The 22,942-nt window shown below is 42.3% G+C and overlaps 1 protein-coding gene across 2 annotated transcripts in view; it reads right to left on the bottom strand.

Moving 5' to 3' along the window:
• ENTPD2 (ectonucleoside triphosphate diphosphohydrolase 2) overlaps positions 1 to 22,942 on the bottom strand; it is a 178,146-nt gene that overhangs the window by 73,933 nt on the left and 81,271 nt on the right. For both annotated transcript variants that reach the window (XM_029611200.1, XM_029611199.1), the window contains exon 2: positions 10,127 to 10,244. In XM_029611200.1, the coding sequence (XP_029467060.1) occupies positions 10,127 to 10,244 (118 nt within the window). The remainder of the gene's footprint in view (positions 1 to 10,126; positions 10,245 to 22,942) is intronic.

Here is a 22,942-nt window from a genome sequence, read left to right as displayed (position 1 = left end):
TGAATCGGAACCAGAATCGGTTCGGATTTCAGTTCCGATTCACATCTCTAATTTTTATGCATGCTGCATCAATGTTTTATAGGGCTGCATAATGCTTGCTATGATAGCCATATAAAATAAAATGAGTGAAATCATTGGTTTTTTGTATTTGATTTTTTCTTCATCTCCCTAATGTTATTACTTGACACATCTGCTGCTTTTCATACAGTTAATCACAAGATTTTGAATTCTCAGCTAACTGAATTAGGGCCTGGGGGGGCGGGGGAAATTTCATCATGGTTCACTTTTTACCTCATGAATTGGACACAGCAGGTCAAAACTGCCAGTAATATATCTGCCTCACATATTATCCTGATGGGTGTCCCACAAGGTTCAGCCCTGTCTGCTGCATCATTTAATATCTATTTGACACATTTGTGTAGATTGCAGGCTGGACTCTTACTTACAAGATCTATGCAGATGGCGTACAGATTTTATGCTCATCACCTCTTCTTCGTTAATTATCTTTGAGTTTTTGTATCAGTCTGTTTGGCAGCAATTAAACGTTGACTCTCGCATAAATGATTAGCGCTCAAAATTCACAACAACGAGATTTTGATTTTGAGCAAGCATCCATCTGAAAGTATTCCATCGTTCTTCACCTCTGAGGAAATTCAACTGCCAATTACACTGCAAGACCAGAACCTAGGTATAATTTTAGATCTTGAGCACCACAACTACATTATTCATCTAACAGAAACTTCTTTTTTCAACTGTGCTCTGTTAGAGTTGAATACCTTTCGGATTATTCTGCAGGCTTTGATTTTTCCCTCGTTAAGACTACTGCAACTCCCTACTGGCAGGTATTCCCACCACTGCTCTGAGAGCACTATAAATTATTCAAAATTCCACTTCTCTTATTTTGCGGACATTAGAACACGTGAGCATATAATTGTACTGTTTGCCTATTCAATGGCATATACGTTTTAAACTTGTGATGAGCTGCCATCAATTGCTTCTTCTCCCTGGATAAATGCGCTGTTACCTATTTATAGGCCATCAAGATGTTTGAGATCTGCACATAAAGGGTTTATTAGAGATTCCATCATCAAAATTGGCATATTTCACAGAAACCCATGACCAAGCTTTTTTCAATCATAGGACCTACTGTATGGAATTCCCTTCCAGAAGACTTGTGTCTTACAACTGACCTGTTTTTGAAAAGCATTTGATTTGCTTTTGAGATATTTCTGCAGTTATTACTTGGCCTTGGTGTTATTTTGTTTTCAATCTGTTGATTATTGTAGTGTTTTTGTTTTTTTATATTTTTTTTATGGTTTGGATTTTGCATTTTATAATCATTAAATCGTTCCCTGCCTCAAACTTTGAAGAGGGTGGAATATAAATATTTTAAACAAAATTAAATACTGAATAAAAATTGCTTTTACCTTGAGGTATATAGTGTTATATTTTAGCTATATATACCTTTAGGCACCATTTCAACTTAAGTAGCTTTTCCTGTTAAGTCTGGCAGGTGGAAGGGTCTAAGGCCACAGAATATACAGGGGTCAACATGATAGATAGGAAAGTGTCAGTACTACCTATCTTGTCCCCTGAAAGCTCAGGATAGAAGTACAGAGGACTCAACATTTCTGCAAGATAATAATAATAATATAGATTTGCTATTATTCATTGTTTATGTAGCACTACCAGGGGTACAAGGCATTGTACAGAAAGACATGAGACACATTCCCTCCTCCTTGGTGCTTACATTCTAAACAAGAGAGTAAAAAAAAAAAAAAGTGAGAGGAAGTTAAGAATGGTGAGGCTATGATTGGGAAGAAGTAAACCAGATGGGTTATAGGTGGGATTAACTGAGAAACGGGCAGTCTACCTGGAAGAATGGGAGGGTAAGCAGGTCTCGTGCCTGCGCGGCCAATGTAATATGGTGCCAGAAAACAAGGTAGGCAATCTAAAAAAACTGTGAGGAACAAAGGATTAGATTCCAGTTACTCAATGTAATATGGTGCCAGGCTCACGAGGCAGCTGGCCTGGGGTCAAAGGAAATGGTAAAGGGGAGGGGAAGGAATGATGAGAGGGAATTAGGAAAGGTAGGGAGGAGCAATGCTCCCTACGGATGTTAGATTAGGTGAGGGGGGGGGGAAGGAAAAGGGGGGCGGGGAACTGTGAGCCGGGAACAGTTCATTCGTCCCCTGCTGAAGCTTAAATTTAAAAGTAGAGTCCTCATTGGCTGGGGGAGGGGGATGTTTGTAAATAGAGAAGGCAGTGAAGGGGGGTATCCAGCAGCAATGGCGCAAATCCTCATTCACGCCTTTTCTGCTGCTGTGGCCGCTTCCCTCCCGCCAGCCCTTCTGTTCATTGCTTGTAAACTGGTTGTTCTAGTCATAGCGGGGGTGAAGGCAGGTTGCCCGAGCCTTTAGGGTGAAATTTTATGAGTTCTACTAGTTGACTTGTCAAGTTGTAACTTATGAAGACAGCTGGGTGCAGCTGTCAAATACGGGACTCCTTGCTGGGAGGTGGTGGGGGCTGGGATAATGAGTTCACAGAACGGAGGAACTTAATGGCCGGTGGGCTAGTAGTGATCATTTTGCTGGGAGGTGGCAGATGGTCGGTTGATTTCCTAGATCAGATACAGGGGGCTCAGGCACTTAGGTTGTACGATAAAGCTGCAGCCTATTGAATTCCAATACGGTGTTGTGTATTTTCAGAAGAAATGGGGGGGAGTTGGGGACAGAAGTGTGGTTATTGTAAAAGGGCGAGGCGGAAGGAGTGTAAGTCCTGGCTACCCATATTATGAAAATCTTGGTGATACTATTACTGTTCAAATGTTTCGAACATATGCTAATTCCACCATGTTATTTTCTGTGAGGTACTAAGACAAACCAATTACAAAGGGAAGAGGGGTATTGAGAGGAAGACACACTGGAATAGCTGCATTCTGTAAAAGCAGATATTTGGGATACATTTTCAACAAAAAGGAGAAAAGAAAAATATTCCTTATAGCTTGAAAATAAGATTTTATTTGATCCAGTTTGATAAGAATATATGAATTGCCATACTGGGTCAGACTGGGGGTCCATCAAACCCAGTATCCTTTTTCCAATAATGGTCAATCCCGGTCACAAGTACCTGGCAAGATCCCAAACAGTAAAGAGATCCCATGCTGCTATTGTGCAATGTTAAGAAGTGGCTATTACTTAAATCTACTTGGTTAATAGAGTTTATGGCCTTCTCCTCCAGAACTTGTCCAAAGCTTTTTTAAACTCAGCTACGCTAACTGCCTTTACCACATCACATCCTCTGGCAATGAATTCCAGAGTTTGTGCATGGAGTGAAAAAGAATTTTCTTTGATCGGTTTTAAATGAGCTGCTTATTAACTTCATAGAGTAGCCTGTAGTTTTTGTTTTATGAAAGAGTAAACAACAATTCATATTTACTCATTCTATTCCATTCTATTTTATAGACTTCTGTTATATCCCCCCTCCAAGGTAAAACGACCTTAAACTCTTCAGCCTTTCCTATTATGGAGCCATTCCATCTCCTTTATCATTTTGGTCAATCTTCTCTGGACCTTTTCCAATTCAACTATATATATATATATATATATATATATATATATATATATATATATATATATATATATTTATATTTTAGATGTGGCAACCAGAACAGTGTAGTCTCCCCTTGGAGAAATATAGATTTGTTCCTAATAGCTGTTAGAATTGTTTGCTTTTTTTGACTGTCTTCACAAATTGAGCACAGGGTTTCAAGGTATTATCTACTATGAAATCCAGATCCTTTTCCTGGGTGGTAATAAGATTACTAATATGGAACCTAACATTATGTAACTACAGTGTGGGTTACTTTTCCATATCACTTTGCATTTGTCCATATTAAATTTCATGTGCCAATTGGAAGCCCAGTCTATAAATCTTGCAAGGTCCTCCTGCAATTTCTCAAAATCCACTTGTGATTTAACAACTTGTAATAATTTTGTGTCATTTGCAGATTTAATCATCTCATTCATCATATCCTTTTCCAGATCATTTATAAATATATTAAAAAGTGCCAGTCTCAGTACAAATCCCTGAGGCAAGCCACGGTTTAGCCTTTTCCACTGAGAAAACTAACCATTTAGTTCTACTCTCTACGTCCTAAATTTTAACTAGTTTGTAATCCAGAATATGACATTGTCTCCTATCATGTGACTTTTTAATTTTCTCAGGAGTCTCATGAGGAAATTTGACAAATGCCTTCTTAAAATCCAAATATACTGCATCCACTGGCTCTCCATTAACTGCATGTTTATTATTCCCTTCCAAAAAAGTAGCTGATTGGCGAGACAAGATTTCTCATGTGTAAATCCATGTTGATTGTGTCCCATTAAACCATCTATATAAGTTTTGCGATTTTGTTCTTTAGAATAGTTTCCAAGATTTTTCCAGGCACCAAAGTCAGACTCATTGGTCTATAGTTTCCTGGATCAGCCTTGGAGCCCTTTTTAAAGATTGGGATTACATTGGCCACTCTCCAATCTTCAGGCACAATGGACAATCCCAATGATAGGTTACAAATTACCAGTAACAGATCTGCAATTTCATTTTTTAGTTATTTCAAAACTCTGGAGTGTATACCATTTGGTCTGGGCAATTTGATACTCTTTAGTTTATCAATCTGCCTTATTACATCTTCCAGCTTCACGGTGATTTGCTTCAGTTCTGATGAATTAAACGGAATACAGCTTCTGGCAGAGGTATCTCCCCAACATCCTCGTCAATAAACACTGAAGCAAATAATTCATTCACTCTTTCTGCAATGGCCTTATCTTCCCGAAGTGCCCCGTTAACTCCTCAATCATCCAACAGTCTAACCAATTCCCTCACAGGCTTCCTGTTTCGGATATATTTAAAAAAGATGTTATGAATTTTTTGCCTCTAAGGCCAGCTTCTTTTCAAATTCTCTTTTAGCTGTTAATTACTCTATATTTTACTATAACTATGTATTTATTTTCTTAATTATGTAAACCGTTGTGGTGGTATAACTGAATGACGGTATAGAAAAATTGTTAAATAAATAAATAGCTCGCCTTATCAATGTTTTACATCTAAATTTACAAATGCTTGTGCTTTTGCCTGTTTTCTTCAGATGTATCCTTTTTCCAATTTTTGAAACACGTTCTGTATCACAGACTGGCTGGTTGGGTCTGGCGATTTCCCCTGCAGGAGTGGTGCTAGCCTTTAAGGCCGAGCTGGACAAGGTCTTCTGCCTGGACATCCCTCTTCCCCTTTGATTGAGCCTGTAGGTTCTGGGGGCTGGCAGGACTTTCCTGGAATGGTAATGGTCAGACTGGGCCAGGACTGGAGTCGAGGTTGGGACTGAAGACAGGCAGAAGCTGGGGTTATAGGCTGGAACTGGAGGCAAGGGCTTGAGAGGGAGAGACAACTTGGAACGCAAGGCCCACTAGGAGAACTGGACAGGTTAGATAAGGACTGGATAAGACAGACAAGGACTGGACAGGACAGGATAAACAAGTGCCAGAATAAAAGGTCTGAAGTCCACAAGGCAGGACAAGGTGGCCAAGGAGGATATGGAGCAAGGCAAGAGAGCCAAGGATGCCTCAGGGCAAGGCAAGAGGGCCAAAAAGGCTGCAGGACAAGGCAAGAAGTTCAAGAAGACTACAAGGCAATGAGAAGCAAGAAGGCCATGTAATAGCAAGGCAAATGGGCCAAAACAAAGAATTGCAGTGACTGATGAAGTGCCAAATTGTGGGAGAGGCAGGGTTAAATAAGTGTCGGAAGCTACTATAAACCAGGCTCCTGCCCCCAAAAGCTTATTTGTTGGAGCCTTACAGTGTAGACAGAGCTGTATTTGGATATGAGTGTTTTGGACCTGATAAAAAGGGGTTTTCAATCGGGCAGAGACTGAATGCTGCCGTAGCAAACGTGAAAAAATATAAAAATACGTCAAATACCCCTTTGTGCTCTCTTGTGAATAACAAATGTTCTGCAAGAACCAGCATCCAGCACTCTCAGTATTAATAAGTTGGAAAAAGGGCTGTACTGTTTATCCTTACCAGAGAACAGCACTACATAGCCAGCAGAGGAGGAAGCCAAAAGAATGCTGCAAAACCATTTAAGGTAGAGAAGGCACAATTTGGCTGGCTCTGTCTGTGTATGCAGGGCAGGCATAGCCAGGAGTTGTAGCTATGAGCCAAGAACAGAGGAGTCAATCTGGTAGCCCTGCAATCAGTTTTTCTCCTGAAGAGCTAATTATCGAGAGGGAAAAACTGAAGTCTGCACTCTGAGGAAATAGACAGCTGTTCTTGCTTTATAGCCGAGTTACATGTAAAATCCCAACAAGGGTCAGAGGAGCCAGGAACTGAGAGACAGATACCTCCTTTCCTGAGATATCCAGGCCCAGGAGCACATGGATGGATCACCCTCCTAAGAGACTAACCCTGGATTTATCATTCTGTTCTAAATATAGCGGAATGATGAGCTGCGGGAAAAACAGAGGATGATATTGAGCAAACGGCTGCATCATGGCTATGCGTTTTCAGCCGCTGTGGTTGCAGGGTCATTCTTCAAATCGTGATGGCTGTTATTGCGTGCGTTTGGGCATTATCACATGTGATAACTACCGCATTCCGACTAACATTTAAATGAAGGAAAGGAGAGAGATTTGGTCTGGGTTTAAATGTTTTACACATTATTGCCTGCAGTGCTACTGGGCCCTAAATTTTTTAAACCCAGACCAAGCCCCTCCCCTTTCCCTCATTTAAATTTTAAAGTTGCAATGAGGTAGTTATCACATGTGATAATGCCCTAACACATGTGATAATGGCCCATCGTGATTTGAAGAATGACTGCAAGTAATCTAAACTTTACACAGAGCTTATTTTGACAGAGGAAGGAAAAGGTTTATTTCCTTGCCTTTTATCCCCAAATTCAGTATCTTTTCAGCCAAAGTCAAGCAAAATCTCTTACTGGAAAAGAAAAACTGGTGGAACGTGGTCTTTCTGTAAGAAACTGAAACCAATCAGCTTTGTTTAGTACCAAGTAAACCATTTGGGGAAGCTTCCCAGAAGAAAAAAACCTTCCACACACTGCAGAGCTCATCTATTTGGTTTGTCGTCTAGCCAGCTCCACCATCAAGAGGGACTCCATTTTCTTGATTGTTTTTTTCCCCACACAATTTTGTGTTTGGGACAGGAAGAATCTTTTTCAAACGTTCTGTTCCCCCCCCCCCCACCCCTTTTTCAGTATTCAGGGATAAAGAATTTTTGAAAAGTTGTGTACCTCACTGCCTTCCCCCCCCCCCCTTTCTCTATTAGTGTTCCCTATCATTTTACTATCCATATGAGTATGTTGGTTGTCCTGGTATACAGTCCATACCCAGTGTTATTTCTGCATTGCTTGATATAAAATAAGAAAACTGCAAGTTTATGTTATGCTTCACAATTGTACTTTTCCCAGTTATTGTTATGGTTGGATTTACTGTCTACTTACACAACACTAGTAAACAGGTTAAATACTGTTTTATTCTGGTGAGCTGATTTTATCTGATCTGTGGTGCCACAAGTGAGAGGGTGTATGGGAAGGGAATAGAATTGTGGAATGTGTGTGACCGGGACCCTCATCCCCCACACAGGCTATGAACCCCAAAATAAATATTAGTAAATATAATTTCTCATGTGGTACTCCCCAACCCAAGCATGGGGTAATTCATAGTCCCGACCGGGAGGTGGGGGGGGGGGGGTCACATAGGGCTGATGTTGCTGAATCATGGACCTATCAAGGGGATGGCTAGAGCATGAGTGGGTGTCTCTCAGTGAGGACCTCTGTTGGCAGAGGGGATGCCTAGCAGCCAAGATCATTACATTCTTTTGGTTAAAAAATAGGCTCTTTCACCACCTTTTAACTGGTATTTGTTTGGCCTTCCTTACAGCTTTTGGAATGAGTGGAACACATCTGTACTGGGCTTCCAAAATGGTATTTTTAAACAATGTCCACACCTGATGTAAACACTTAACATTTGTAGTAGCACCTTAAATTTTTTTCTACTTTCCTCATTTTAAAGTCTCCCTTTTGAAAATTTGATGCTAGAGCTCCAGTCATTAAGTCAAATTTGATCACACTGAGGTTGTCAATCAAAATACATTTAGACAGATAACTGAAAAGTTATCTGCTAAATGGCTTTCCCGACTATATTCAGCCTTTATCCAGCTAAATTCTAGCCAGCTAATAATTTAGGAGGCTAGAATTTAGCCAGATAAGTTGGGGGTGCTCTGGAGGCGTAACTGGGAGGAGTTGAGTTAGCCAGCTAACTTAGCTGGCTCAGTCTGGTCACGTCAAAGAGCTGTCCTAAACTTAGCCAGCTAACTACATAAGATAGCTGCCTATATTAAGTTGTGCAGCCGAACTACTAAATATGCCTCCAATGTTAGCCAGATAAATTTATCCGACTAACTTTGCTATCTAGACCGTTCTGCATATAAACCTCATATATGTTGCTAAGTGGCCCCACTATTGTTCTCTCTCACACCAAATCCTGCAAGCCACTAATAATTAGGTCTAAAATGGCTCCATGAAGCATTTATTTCAACCTCTCTTGCATGCCCTGATGTTACATTTACCCAGTCAGTATTGGGGTAATTGAAATCTCCCATTATTACTGCACTGCCAGATTTGTTAGCTTCCATATTCTCTGTTAGCATTTCCTCCTTTGCACTACTAGCTCAATCAGAACCAGGACTGGCATCTGACGAATTTTAACTGCTTGCTTTGAAAATGTATTTTATTGTATTTATTATGTATATCTTTTAAGAAGTTTACTCAAATATGTATTTATTTTCTTAAATTGTAAACCGTTGTGAAAGTTTTTTTTACTAAACGACGGTCTAGAAAACCTAATAAATAAATAAAATAAATGAGTCTTTATTTGCAACTACCAAGGGATCTCTCTCTTATTTTATATTCTCAGTTATTGCAGTGACAGTCCTCAGTCAGGGGCCATTCATTAGGGCTCATTCTTGATCCCTGTAATCATGGGCCCCAGATCGGGTACTAAGTGTTGCTGCTGTGCAATGGGCTTTGACTCGCTCCGGCCCTCTCAGGGGTTGTGACTGCTGCCTGTATGGATCCCCAGCCTACCCGGGGAGCAGAGAGACCTGAGCCAGGAAACAAAGCTACTTGGGATGCTGTTGCATTTCTATTATGGGGTGGGATGCCAGTGCTCCGTGCTACTGCTACCACTACAACAGTAGTAGGAGCTCTTTAAAATCCTTGTGTGCATCCCCAGTCCTAAGAAAATTGGGTTTATGTATAGGCCTGGTAAAACCCTTATATTTAATTCCCTTCGGGAATGATAAATATTTTTCTTATATTCTTGCTTAATCTCTCCCCGAAGTATTTGTTTAGTACATTAGAAACAAGGAAGGATGAAGTTTAAATGGTTTAAAAGATTTAAGTTGATGAATGTAAAGATGGAATTTAAATTTTTGTCGGTACAATTGAATTATTGAATTGTAAATTTGAAATTTAGAAATAAATAATAAATTTACAATGCTCTGTGATTCTGTGCAAAAAAAAAAAAAAAAAAAATCCTTGTGTGGCCACCTTTATGCAGCTGTGTCATGGCCATGTCAATTGAGGGGGCTCCAGGTTCTCTCCTCCCCCTACCCCCATGATGGGCTGAATCTTCAGAAGACTCCTTCCTCCTCCACCCCCGTCTGGACTCCCTGGGACACCGTTTAGCCCGGTGCTTGTCCTAGATTCAGTTCCAGTTTTACCCACTGCGTGACATGAATGGAGATGCACTTCCTGCTTTCTTTGGGAAATCAGAACTTCAGCTCTGTGTGTACAAACAAAACCAGGACTGGATCAGTCTATTTGGGATGATTTAGGTTGAGTAGGCAAAACAAAAGGCAGTGTGGCAGCTAAAGCATCAGCACATTTTTTTTTACTCCCCTCTTCAACCCCCACTGCTAGTTAGAATTAAATTTTAAAACAAAATCCATCAGTGCTCAAACCAGGGTTAATGTGCACCACGAATCAAAACCAAAAGAACAATCCTAGCTTCCTAGCTTGTGTCTGGGAGGTGGCATGTGGTGACACAGGACCTTACCTATCACATCACACTTGCTGTATTCACTGACAATCCCAGTGTCGTTTTCTTTGTCTGCTGGCCATTTGTATACAAACAGGGCTGTGTGTGAAGATCCAGCATCCAGGACGACACCATACTGCAAGCAGAGGAGACAGAAAGAGGTTACAACAGTGCCACAACCTGGAATGCTCAACCTTCCCATTTCTTTACGCTTTTGTAAGTCTTACTCCTAGGTCTCCTTCTGTCATAAACATATTCTGTTATGTTTACAGCCATTATTGTTGGATGTGGGGGTGGGGTACAGATCTGTATGGGTACACATTTTACCCTTCCCTCAAAATCCACACTTGTGCTATTTGGGTTCGATTTGTGTCTCACAAGCATTACTTGCATTCTGTACAGGGTTGCAATACGATTCAGAGGAAAAATTAATATAGGAGACATCCTCAGAAGCTTTTAAACACTAACAATCCCTCAGGACCAAAATAATACAAACAAACAAACAAACAAAAAAAAGAAATGTACTTGTTTTTAACTTCAGAATAATTAAACTTATAAAATCAGCTTAAACACAAATAGGCTTGATCACTCAAATTCTTTTTAGTTTCTGGAGGGCAAATCTACAAAAAAAAAAAAAAAGAAAAAACCCCATAAAAAAATCATCATCATCATAAAAGTATATACTTGAGAAACATTTTGGGGAAAAAAATTCTTCATGGTCCGAAAATAAAATATTTAGAGCAGTCAACTGTTTTACTTCCTTCTACTTATGACCACTGTTCCCTCTAAGCCGTGTGCATGCACACAGGTCATAAACCTCGCACACACAAGAAATCCTGGCTTGTAGCACACAGATTTGAACTCAGCTTATAAAAAGGTGCACAAAAGAAAATATATGCATATGTAGTCTTAAGGGAACATTCCTTAAGACTTTTTTTTTTTTTTTTACAATAGTTGAATGATTCCTATTTTTCTTGTATTTTCTCTTTATTCCCAGTAATTCCTATGGTGTTGAGCTGTGCATGTCATTTTCAGTATTTGTATAATAAGTAAGGCAGTGTTAGGACTGCCACTTCCACCCAGGTTAACCCCAACACGCTGATTACAGTCCTGCTTTCACCCCCACTAAATGCATGGGGATGTAGTTCTAGTTTCTATAGGGAAGGCAAAAAATTTAAACTCTATGCCTGCAGTGGGGAGGGAGAACAAGACTGGATCAGCATATTCAAAGTTAGTTTATTTATTTATATTCCGCTTTTCCTTTCGGCACTTCAAAGCGGATTGCATTCAGGTTAGCCGAGATAAGATGGCAACACAAGGCAGTGTGGCAAATGACGTATGGGCAAGTTTGTATTTTTTTTAATTTATTTTTAAACTTCTTGCCTTCAGCTTAAGACAATAATATAGCAAGAGCATACTCAATGTGCCTCCTCCACCCAGTTCCAGATGTTGGTGACATCATAAGATCCACTGTGCGCCTATGGACTGGGATAATGAGATTTATGCTTGTTGTGTTGTATTGCATTACGCAATTCAGAGCAGGGTCCAGTCTGAAAACCTGCAGTTTTCTTTCCTGAGATGTGCAGAGCCTCCTCAAGTCATGTGTTTGATTGACACAGGACCTGATCATATTTATTTGCTAAATTCTGTGAACATTGTTCAGTTGTAAAATTCTTGTAAGTCATGAATTTGGGTGAATCAAACCCTGTATGGTTTGAAGAAGCTGGCATTGCACAGCTACCTACTCCATGCAGCTAATCTCTGACTGGAGCATCATGTGCCAGCTGCCTGTTTCCCTCCAGCACAGATAAGAGGGTGCTGGAAGGGGAACAAGATGCTGGCACAAGCTCTCTCAAGCCAGAACAGATGCAGCTGTGAGCAACAGCCACTTGCACAGTACAGCCCAGCATATTAAAATAATCAGTATAAGCCTTACAATATTCAAAAAGGTTTCTTTAAAAGAGGCACTTCAACATGGGCCCATTTAAAAGAGGCGTTATAAAACATTAAAATTAGAAATTTTTTTTTTTATTCCATGGTTATGTTACTTATGTCTGTGAATTACAAGATTACATTGTATACAGATTGTAGCTCTCCATTAACGGATGTGGTATGCATGCATAGACTTTATGCACAGGTATCAAGGTTCTCCTGGCTACATTAAAGCTTCTTGCGTTATTGGCCAGACTGATGTGCCAGTGACTTGTACTCTGCATTGCTGCTCAAGCAAGAGAGCTGGACTCAAGCTCCTGGCTCCTCAAGCTCAACCAGATTGAAATACCTGCTGAAGCAGCACGTGCAGTCCTTGAGACGAGAGAACACACAGTATTGATTCAGTGACCTGTAGTGCCCAGCCAAAATATGGCTTTGGAAATAGGATGCAGCTCCCTTCACAGCTATCGTCTCTGCAGGCTGCTACAGTACAAGCGATTCAGAGGAAAAGCAGGGCATTTCTTATGTGGTCAGGGCTAGCTCTATTAGGCAAAACTAGGCAGCCGCCCAGAACTCCAACATTTGGAGGGACTGCCAGCAAGAGTTACAGGAGCAGGCGCCGCATCAAACAGCGTAGGGGGGTGGGAATCCCAAGACTCCGCCAAAGAGATATTTTATTTATTTTAATTAAAGGCTTTTATATACCAATGTTCATGTACTGGTACATATCACTTCGGTTTACATAGAACCAAAGTTGGAAATTACATCGAACAAGAGGTTGCAAATAACAGGGCTAACTTGTAAGAGGTTATAGAAAAGGTGAGTGATTTAAAATTATTATTACAAAAAACAGATAGTAAATAACAGTCAAGCTCGGATTAACGAGAGCCTTCTTAAGCCAGGGTGCATATTTTAGTCCAATTAACTGGCGAAATTATGGTTGCGGCATCATATATCTGGCGTGGAGTAAGAAAAGCGTGAATCGGAGACCTTTAAGTGAATGCCTTTGTGAAGAGCCAAGTTTTGAGCTTCTTTTTGAGCGTTAGAAGATTCACCAGTGGTTAGCGCAGCGGGAGCCATTGCTGCTGGTCCCGGATGCTCAGTACAGACACTGTGAGAATGTTCAACACTCATGGGTTGGCAAGACCTATTGATGACCTCATGCATCGTAAGATCAGCAGTGGGAAGTGCCGGCCTGTGACTGAATATTCTCGAGCTGTCGGCACAGAGTAGTGGGGAGCAGTGTCCTGAGGGAGGGAGGAAGGGAAGGAGAGGCACAGGGGAAGAAGCAAAGACAGGGAGGATGAATACTGGGGATGTGGATTAAGGGAGAAAAGAGAACGCTGGAAGAGGGTGCAAATGTGGGAAGGAGGCAGGAGGAGAAAGAAGGGGAAATGCCGAGTGGGCACCGCTACTACCACCAGAGCCGCTGGCAGCAGGAGGCAGCGCTGTGCTGGAGCAGCTGCCAGTAGGTAAGTCGGAAGGGGAGAGACATGCAAGGTTCAAGATTCAGCGAGTGTACCTAATACACTTGCACCGGCGCCCTGTATGTGGCGTTTCTGGAACTACGGATCCTGCCTGAGGTTGCTGCAGCTTGATGTGCAGTAAGAAGCCTGATGCGAGTCCATAGTAGGGTGGAGTGGAGTGGAGGAGTAGCAGAGAGCTATGACCCAGGGAAACCAGTGTTCAAATCGTGCTGTCACTCCCTGTGACCTCGGGCAAGTCACTTTACCCTCTGCTGCCTCAGGTACAAAACTACATTATAAGCCCTGTGCGGAGAGGGAAATATCTATAGTACCTGAATGTAATCTGCTCTGATGTACACTTTGAAAAGCAGAATATAAAAAAATCTAAATTATAGGGGAGGAGGGCAGTGGAAGATGGAGGTGACGGAGGCAGCAGAGTCTGCACTGGTTATAATGCCAAGATGCATTTTTATTTTTTGGGGGGAGCTGTTTGTAAAAGCAATATTATACAGATTATCCTAGTTATTTCCTCCTCTGAATAGACATATAGACACACACACACACTGTCTCTCAAAAGCCTGCATGTCCATACATATCACCACCTGGTAATCCTGCAGGCCCCTATCAACCCCTTTAATGTCTAAACAAGCACAACAGTCTCTGCTAATATACGCTTGAACTGAATCTCTGCCAACAACAGTTGCCAAACTCAGGGTTAGAACAATGGCCTTGCCAATAGAGCACAAACTGTACGGCCATTAAGAGAATAGATAACTGCCAAAAACTATCACATGACGCCCCGCCACCCACCTCTAAGCAGATGAGGCTCTGTCTTAGCAGCTTCATTCCATCTTGGGCAGTTCCTCCGATATCTCTGGTTAAACGCACTAAACCCTCTCCCACCCCCAAATGGCAGCATGCGTAAACACAATAGAAATTATGTGCAGGGGACTTTGTGAACCCAAAGCAAGGATCAGGCTTCTTGTCCTTAATATAAGCAGGACTCCCCTGCTCCCTCCCTCCCTCCCAGCAAGAGGGGAATTCGAATCTGAAATTTATGATCCCCTCCTGAAAACAAAACAACTTCTACAGTGCACACACCAGATGGAAACAAATGAAAGCAAAGCCACTTCTGAAAACATGGCACTGCCAAAGTGTTCCCTCTTCAAAATACATTATTTCATGTGCTGTTGGCTGCACCTGCATCCTATCCTGCCTTGAATAGCATGGCTGCTGTGTTAGTACACTTAGGGGTCGATGCAATACAGTGCGCTCAGCCAAGCACACAGTATAACCCGCAGTCGGACATGGGTTAAACAGGCGCTAATCCACCCCCTAATGCAATAGGGGGATCAGCGCCTATTTAATGTGCATCCGATGCAGAGTGAATGGGATAGCGTTCATCACATGCAAATGCATGTGAATGAGGCTATTACTCATTCACTCCAATGCAAAAAAATAAATGTGCGTCTCAGACACATTTATCGCTCAGCTATTAACGCCTGCCTGGAGCAGGCGTTACCAGCCTGCCTGGAGCCTGGAGCAGGCTGCCTGGAGCAGGCGTTACCAGCTGAGTGCATTGAAAAGAAGTCTTCTTTTAAGAGTTAAAAAAAAAAAAAAAAAAAAAAACTTAGCTGGCCGCATTGAAAACCGATGCCAATATACTCTGTGTTCATAACCGGCAGAATGCCGGTATCTGCGGGGCCGTGTTAGAAGGAGGTGCTAAGGTCGCGCAAGCGACCCTAGCGCCTCCTTGCTAACACGACCCCCTAATTACAATATAGCATGGCACCCCCCTTGCAGGTGCCATGCGTATGTTAAGAAAGCGGGTGCTGACTTTTCAGCGCCTGCTTTCTACGCTTTTTTTTGCATCGGCCCTTTAGAGATGTAGAAATAAAAAGCCAACAACCAAGGTCTTGAAAGCTCATAGATATATTAAGTTAAACCAATAAAATGATGATATAGTAACATAACAGTTAATAGCAGATATTCAGGTCAACATTGTGCTGGATATTCTGTATTCCGGCCACCAGCTGTTGAAGTTTGACCACTGGCAGGATATTATACCTTATCCAAGTCAATTTTTGTTGTCTTCCTCACTGGTTCTCTACCATCCTGGTTAAATGAGCAAACAAGCATATTTAATCCAACATCCAACTCCCACACACTTGTGATTTACTTGCTTCAAGGTGCTTCACTTTTTCTTTAGTACTGTTTTCATACTTTTGCTCACTACTAAAGTTAGACTAATCGATCTATTCTTGTCTGCCACCTCATTGTCTCCACTTTTATATAGCAGGGCTACAACTGCTTTCCTTCAGCTCCTTGGAACCTCTCCTGTCTTCAAAGTTAAGCACAACAGAGCTGTGAGGGGCATGGCCAGCACATTCTCGAGCTCGTCAAGTAGCTCCTTGTGAGGGAGTCTACAGGAAACTCCCTCAGACCACCTTAAGGGACCGGCCACAGCTATCTGACCTTGTCTTCCTTAATTCCCAACCCAGCAAGGCATTCTGGTCCCAGGGAGGATCCCTTCAGCCTAGCATAAGACAGGGCCCAGAAGGGTTAGAGAGGCCCCCGGAGCAGGCAGGAAGCCAGTTTACATTAAAACCTGCTATGTGTGAAGTCTCCGTGCTACCTGAACTTTAAGATGAGCTGCATCATTTGTTTTGCTTTGCACTTTGTTTTCTCACTGTAAATGAATTGCACAAAAGGGAAATAGCCTGAGTCTGCCTCCTCATTCCTTCTGGCTGTTTCAAAGCCACTGCCCAAGTTACCACACTCGTCTTCGGTACATGGGTTTGTAAGCATAGTAAAATACTAAATGACAGCAGAAAGTGTCCAACCTGGCCCATCCAGTTGCGATTTTTTTGAGAGCGAGAGAGAGCTAGAGATTCTCTCTCCCTTTCCTGCCTCCTACCCCCAATGTCTTTTTTAGCTGATCCTTCAACCTTTTTCCTACTACTGCCCTTCATATCCGTACCAAGCCCAGAGTCTGTTAACGTACAGCCTCTACCACCTTTCACTGGTAGGCCACTTCAGGCTGTGCTATTTTCTTCTTTGATTCTTTTAAGACCAACCCTTAGTCCAACAACCACATTCCCCCTCTCCACATGTTAGTACTAAGTCTTCTAACCACCAAAACTGGCAATGCAACTGTCTCGAACATCTGTTCTTCCCACGCTCGCTGAAGAATGGGTTTTAACCACAGTGCGGTTGCAAAGCTTCCCCAAGCCTTCTTAGTAGCAGCACTGCTTCTGCTGTTAGGGACATAACCGCCTCTCCATGCAGGCTACCCCAATGCCTTCTTAGCAGCCAGACGCAGTTATACCACTGCTGTAAGGATTGTAAAAGTCACTTCATGCATGTCACCCTTGTTCACTGCTTCCATGGGCCTGTGCTGCCAATAGTTCATGCTTCAGCTATCCTTCACTTTTTGAAATTAAGATTCCCTTGAGTTTATCCCCTGCCTTTTTGAAGTCCATTACAGTTTTAGCCTCCAGTATCCATTCCAGGAGGACATTCCAGGCATCTACCACCCCTCTGTGAGGAGGAGCCTAGTAGCTAGAGAAGCAGGCTATAAACCAGGGAAAACCTGGGTTCAAACCCCACTGCTGCTCCTTGTGACCTTTGGCACTGTTGCCTCAGGTACAAAGAGTTTGTGAGCCAGAGGCTATCTCTCAAATTTTTTAAATTTATTTATTTATTTATAGATTCTTTTATACCGCGGTATGTATAGACATACATCACCTCGGTTTACAGTGAAACAATAAATTAGCAACAGGCTTTACATGTAACAGTTTAAAAAACAGTAAAACATTTGACAGCAACAGGCTTTACAGAAACAAGGGTTTTAAAGATAATATGCATACATCATTAAATATCAAACAATAAAATATAAATAACCATGTATTCGCAGGAGCAAATTAACTGTCAGCAGCGAGACCAATGTCACATTGCATACAATAGCCTAAATTGAGTATCAGCGGGGGGGTATGGAATAGCAGAATGTAAATACAAAATGCGAGGAAAAGAACTGAGCCAGTGAGGAATAATAAGGGATAGCTGAATTTTTAGGTTAGATGAGATTCATAGAGTGAATGCTTGTTCAAACAACCATGTTTTAAGGTTTTGTTTGAAGGTTTTGTGACAGGATTCAAGACGCAGGTCCAACGGCATGTTGTTCCAGATTTTGATACCCGTTATGGAGAATGATCGGTCTATGGTGGAAACGTGTTTGATGTGTTTTAGTGGATGGACAGCTAATTTCGCTTGGTGAATATTTCTAATTGGTCTGTTGGAGGTGCGAAAAATGAGCTGATCAGAGAACCATTGCATCTCTTGGTTGTGAATTGATTTGTGGATGAGTGAGAGAACTTTAAAAGTAATTCTGAAGGATACGGGTAGCCAATGTAGGAACATGAGTGCTGGAGTAATATGTTCATGCCGTCGAGTATTAGTAATTAAACGAGCAGCGGCATTCTGCAACATCTGAAGAGGTTGAATTGTGCTTTTAGGGAGACCCAGTAGTAGTGCATTACAATAGTCAATCTTTGGTAGAATTGTGGCTTGTAACACAGTCCGGAAGTCCTGAGGATGTAATAACGGTTTAATTCTTTTCAATGTATGTAACTTGAAGAAGCCACTCTTGATTGTGGTTGAGATGAAATTGTTCAAAGTAAAGTGATTATCAATGACCCCAAGGCTGCGGACCTGCTTTAGCTTGGTATGGTCTGTTGTTGAGGAGGGATCATGTTGCGTGTTGGTTGAGGTGTTCTTGTGTGGTGTTATAATGAGTAGTTCAGTCTTGTTGGTGTTGATTGCAAGAAAGTTTTCCATGAGCAGATTTTTTATTTCAGTAAGTGCTGATTCCCAGGTTTCCATGGCCTTAGCAAGTGAATCCTTGATTGGAATAATGATCTGGACGTCGTCGGCGTATATGAAATGCCGGAGATCCAATTTCTTCAGTAGTTTACAGAGTGGAGGGGTAGTCTTGGGGGCTTTCCCCCTACCCCCCAGCCAGGGGAGAGCAGCATGCCACCAGCCATAGTGCTCCTTGAGGGCCTTCGCCAAAAGATATATTTCCAGGGTTTCCTGCATGAGGGGGGGAAGATTCCTTTCAAGGCCCTTTATATTGCTTTTTTTTTTTTTTTTTTTTTTAAGGGATCCATGGGACCCTAAGGATCCATAAAAAAATGTCTTAAATGGGGCTCTCTTCTCCGCCTGTTCCACAACTCTTCTGTCTGCAAGGGGTTGATGCATTTCTGTGGAAAGGAAGGCTAACCTGCTGTGTCTATGCTACCATAGCTCTTTTTGGGACAGATACCTTGACAAAACAGGCTAGACTCACTACAGAGGTGTTCAAATTAAAGTTTACTATGATTGCTGGATTGTAAAATAATCAATAGGAGCTAAATAAAGTATCCAGGATTCTTTAGTCTTTCAGGCGTATAGTTCAAGATGCGTCTCCCTCTGTGGAAGTGACCCATGGTATGGGAACTAGAGTGGAGTAACAGCCTAGTGGTTAGAGCAGCGGCTATGAACCAGGACACCAGGATTCAAGTCCCACTGTCACTCCTTGTGACCTTGGGCAAGTCACTTTACCCTCCATTGTCTCAGGTACAAACTTAGATTATAAGCCCTCTGGGGAGAGGGAAGTACCTGGATACATGGCAAGTTAAAGGATCACTTCCCAATGTAGGAGAAGTATCAAAGAAGGAATTAATTTTATACAGTAATTTAGCTCTACCTCCTTGTAGCTTTCTCCTCTCTCCTTGTACAGTATCAAGGTGATACCTCTTATTCCTGATGTACATCGGCCCTAGATGGGTCCAACTCCTCTCCTAACTACCCTTTCTCCTTCCTCCTCTCAGAATGGCTAGAAGTCATCCTCTTGGATCTTGGTAATCACAGGTCCCTCTTGCATGAAGGGAACCTCTCTCATTTGATTAAACAACAAACTTAAATAAGTTTAACTGAGTCCCAAGTGACTGAGCACTTCAAACTTAAATAATTTAATTAAAGATTAAATAGAGGACTGGGAGGGTGGAAAGAAGCTCCCATCCAAACAAGATCTCCATGATGCCATACCTCAATAGAAAAAAGACAAAACAGCCAAGATATGTTGCCTCTGCAGAAGCAAACATGGATTCCACACAGTAATATGGTGTCAACGCTCCATAAGCCAGAGGAAATCACCAGTATTAGCTTCCACATGGGGGAGCTTCAAATCCACAAGATTACTTGTATATCTCTCCCCACTCCATTGGTACATTCCTATAACTAAATCCTGGTATGGGACTAACAGGATCCCTACATGCGATACCTGTTTGACAATCTTTATTTCTGCCCTGTCTTATTTTCTGTCTAAATATATTATAGGATACTTGCACCACACTTAGGAGTAAGCTGCGGGGATCAAGAGGCAGCAGTGCTTCTACTCCTGCCTCTTTCTATTGCCTATTGGTTATCAACACGAGCGCTTATCACCAATAGAGAGAAGAGGTGGGAGCAGCAGTGCTTCCTGCTTTTCCATGACCGCAGTCAGCTTGTATTAAACAGCCCAAGGGAAGGGAACTAGATTTGAAGTGGGTGGGAGTATAGACAGAGAAAGAGAGAGCACATGGGGATGGGGTGTGAGCACAAGCAGACTTGAGATAGGTAAGAGATGCTATGAAGTAAGGAAGGATGGATGATGGGGAGGGAAGACTAGGAAGAGGGAAGAAAAGTGTTGGAGAGAAAGACGCAAGTAATTATTCATTATTTTGAGGGACACAGAGTGTCAGAAATTGTATGTTCTAGAAAAAACAAAATTTAATTTCCTCCTCTCCTCATCCCCCAAGCCCACTGATTTTTGACTTGAGGTCCAGCAAATGTACATTTATTTGGCTAATGCAGTCTGACTGGAAATTTCATGCCCTGAGATGCAGAGGAAACAGTACATGAACATTTTGCTGGGGTCAGCAAATTGCATCTACTCCAGAAGCATGCATTATTCAAGTAAAATTGATTTACCTACACTCTGATTCTTTACATGATGGATAACAATTGCATCTCTCAATAAATTTCATAATATAAAGCAATCTACTACATTTCATTCCTGAAGTCACGTGATTGTGTACTTATTTTCACATTACAAAGAAATTTGGCGAGTTTTTGCAATTGTGAAGTTGCTCTATTAGGTCCTCAGTCATGATCCGACTTGTTTATATTATTCTAATCCTAATATTAGAAAAAGGTGCAATCTTTGGCATTTACGCTATTTAGATTATAAGTGTCAATGGGAAAAAAAAGAAGGAAATATTAGAGGAGGATGTAAAAGTACAGTAACTGTGCGACCACGACACAGAGACAGTCAGTCAGTCACCAGTTTGGCTAATGAGAAGGAATCTTCTGTAACTCATGCATGAACAAGATTTTAAAAAGATTTTGTTGAGCAGGAAAGTAAACCATATTCTGTTAATTCACTCTCCATGGGTGAATACTGCTGAATAATGCTGCTGCTATTTGCTGCAAACTGATGCTTAAAGAGAGGCCGGGATTAACTCGCCCAACTGCTGATGACATCCCTAGCCTTGACGCAAGAGTGTTTATCTCAGGATCAGCCACTTGAAAGAAGCAGACATTTTTCATCATCACCTATTTGATTCAGCAGCTTTGAAGGGTACATAAATTGTGGTTGGAAAAAGCAACTTAACACTAGTCAGCAGCAAAATGTTTGCCCTGTCCTGCAACAGGGAAAGAGTCTGACCACAAGAAAAGATGCTAACATCACACCCATCAAAACTGATTGCGAAAACTCACCCAAGCATAGGATGTGTAGCAAACTTCCTCAAAAAAGCACACATCTCCCAACTCTGACCACTCTAGAAGCCTGAATTTTCCACCCCATGAGATGTGAACTTTTCTTCTGCTTCAGGCAGTGGCAGATGATGGACACCCCCCCCCCTTCCCTATTTTTCTTTTCCTTTCCTTTCTCTTGTAGCAGTAGCCCTCAGCTAATTGTACCTCTCTGGTTCAGGGACCATAGGCACTCCCTCCTGCCTTCTTGTTTTCTGGGTCCAAGCACAGGAATAGCAGCATGGGCTCAGCTCCTCCCAGTTGAGAAAAGCATCTGGCTACTGCATCCTTGGATGTCGTGCTTCACTAACTGGTCGGCCTCCTTCCTGCACTCAAAAATCGGCCTTTATACTAGTATCAGCCTGAGCAAACACCAGGAGCAGGGCCCTCCTTGGTGAAGGCCCTCAAGGAGCACTATGGCTGGTGGCACGCTGCTCTCCCCTGGCTGGGGGGTAGGGGGAAAGCCCCCAGGACTACCCCCCTCTCTCTATAGTTGGGGCAGTCTCCATGGAGCGCTGAATAGCTGTGCCCCACCAAAGCTGCTGTCTTGCCCCTCAAGTGGCATTTCCCTGTGCCACTGCACAGGTCACACACCCCTAAAGCTGGGCCTGCCTGCACTGTAGATTAGCTTCACCTTTAGAATAAAGGTTTAGGCCAGCAGCATCGGCAGGTCTGGTTGCAGCAAGGGTGCTATTGGATACAGACATTTCTCACCCCCACCTCCAACCCAAACACACCAACTATAACAGAGCAACTCACATCTAAGGATCTGGGCTATATTAAGGCTATTAGACAAAAAGGTCCATCTTTCACAGGACCCTCCTCTTTCCACCATGCTGTACCATGATGTATTTTCTGTAATAAGGCAAAGTAAGATCAGAGTAATGCTTTATTGTGTAACACAGGCAAAGTGCCTGTCAAGTTGGAACTTGATCAATTGCCAGTTTCAGCTTCTACTGAGGCATTTCCTAGCAGCTCTGCCAAGGAGGAAAAGCAGGTACCCTAGTGGGTGCCAAGTTGAAAGCTGTTGATGTGACAGCAGTGATTGTGGCGTCAATGGTCAGCTCTGCTGGAGGTACACTGGGGCCAGGGGAATTAATGTCTGCTGTTGCTAGGGCTGCTGATAATTGCAACCTTTAGTAAACTATCACCCTTGGGACTCAGGCTTTGATAAGAGCTGTGGTGTGGGACTGGCCTCAGTAACATTACTGGAAACCATGGTGAACTCACTGCCTTCACTTTCTACTGCTGCCAGTTTAGGCAGCTCTTTCCACAGCAGACAGGTTAAGATGCTGAAGTCAGGGCATTTTATGGATAAAATGGCACCCCGGGCAATATTTTCTTTCACTGCCCCCTTCCCTTTCAGGCTCACATGCTTGCAGACTGACTCAAAAGGTTGATGTGATGCTTCTCCTCTCCCCCCCCCCCCCAAACTCTGGTTTGGTGTCCAGGGTGATTACCCTTCTTGTTTATCCCTTGCAATGGCTCGGGCTGGATTCTGTAATTCTGGTAATAACTCTGGCACCTGTTTGTCTGGTAATTACCCATACTGAAGCTGCCGTCACCTCTAAGATGGAAATAATTCAGACATCATTTTTTG

Source organism: Rhinatrema bivittatum, chromosome 8 (genome assembly GCF_901001135.1).
Source record: "Rhinatrema bivittatum chromosome 8, aRhiBiv1.1, whole genome shotgun sequence".
Lineage (NCBI taxonomy): Eukaryota > Metazoa > Chordata > Amphibia > Gymnophiona > Rhinatrematidae > Rhinatrema > Rhinatrema bivittatum.
This window is presented reverse-complemented; position numbering and strand designations above follow the sequence as displayed.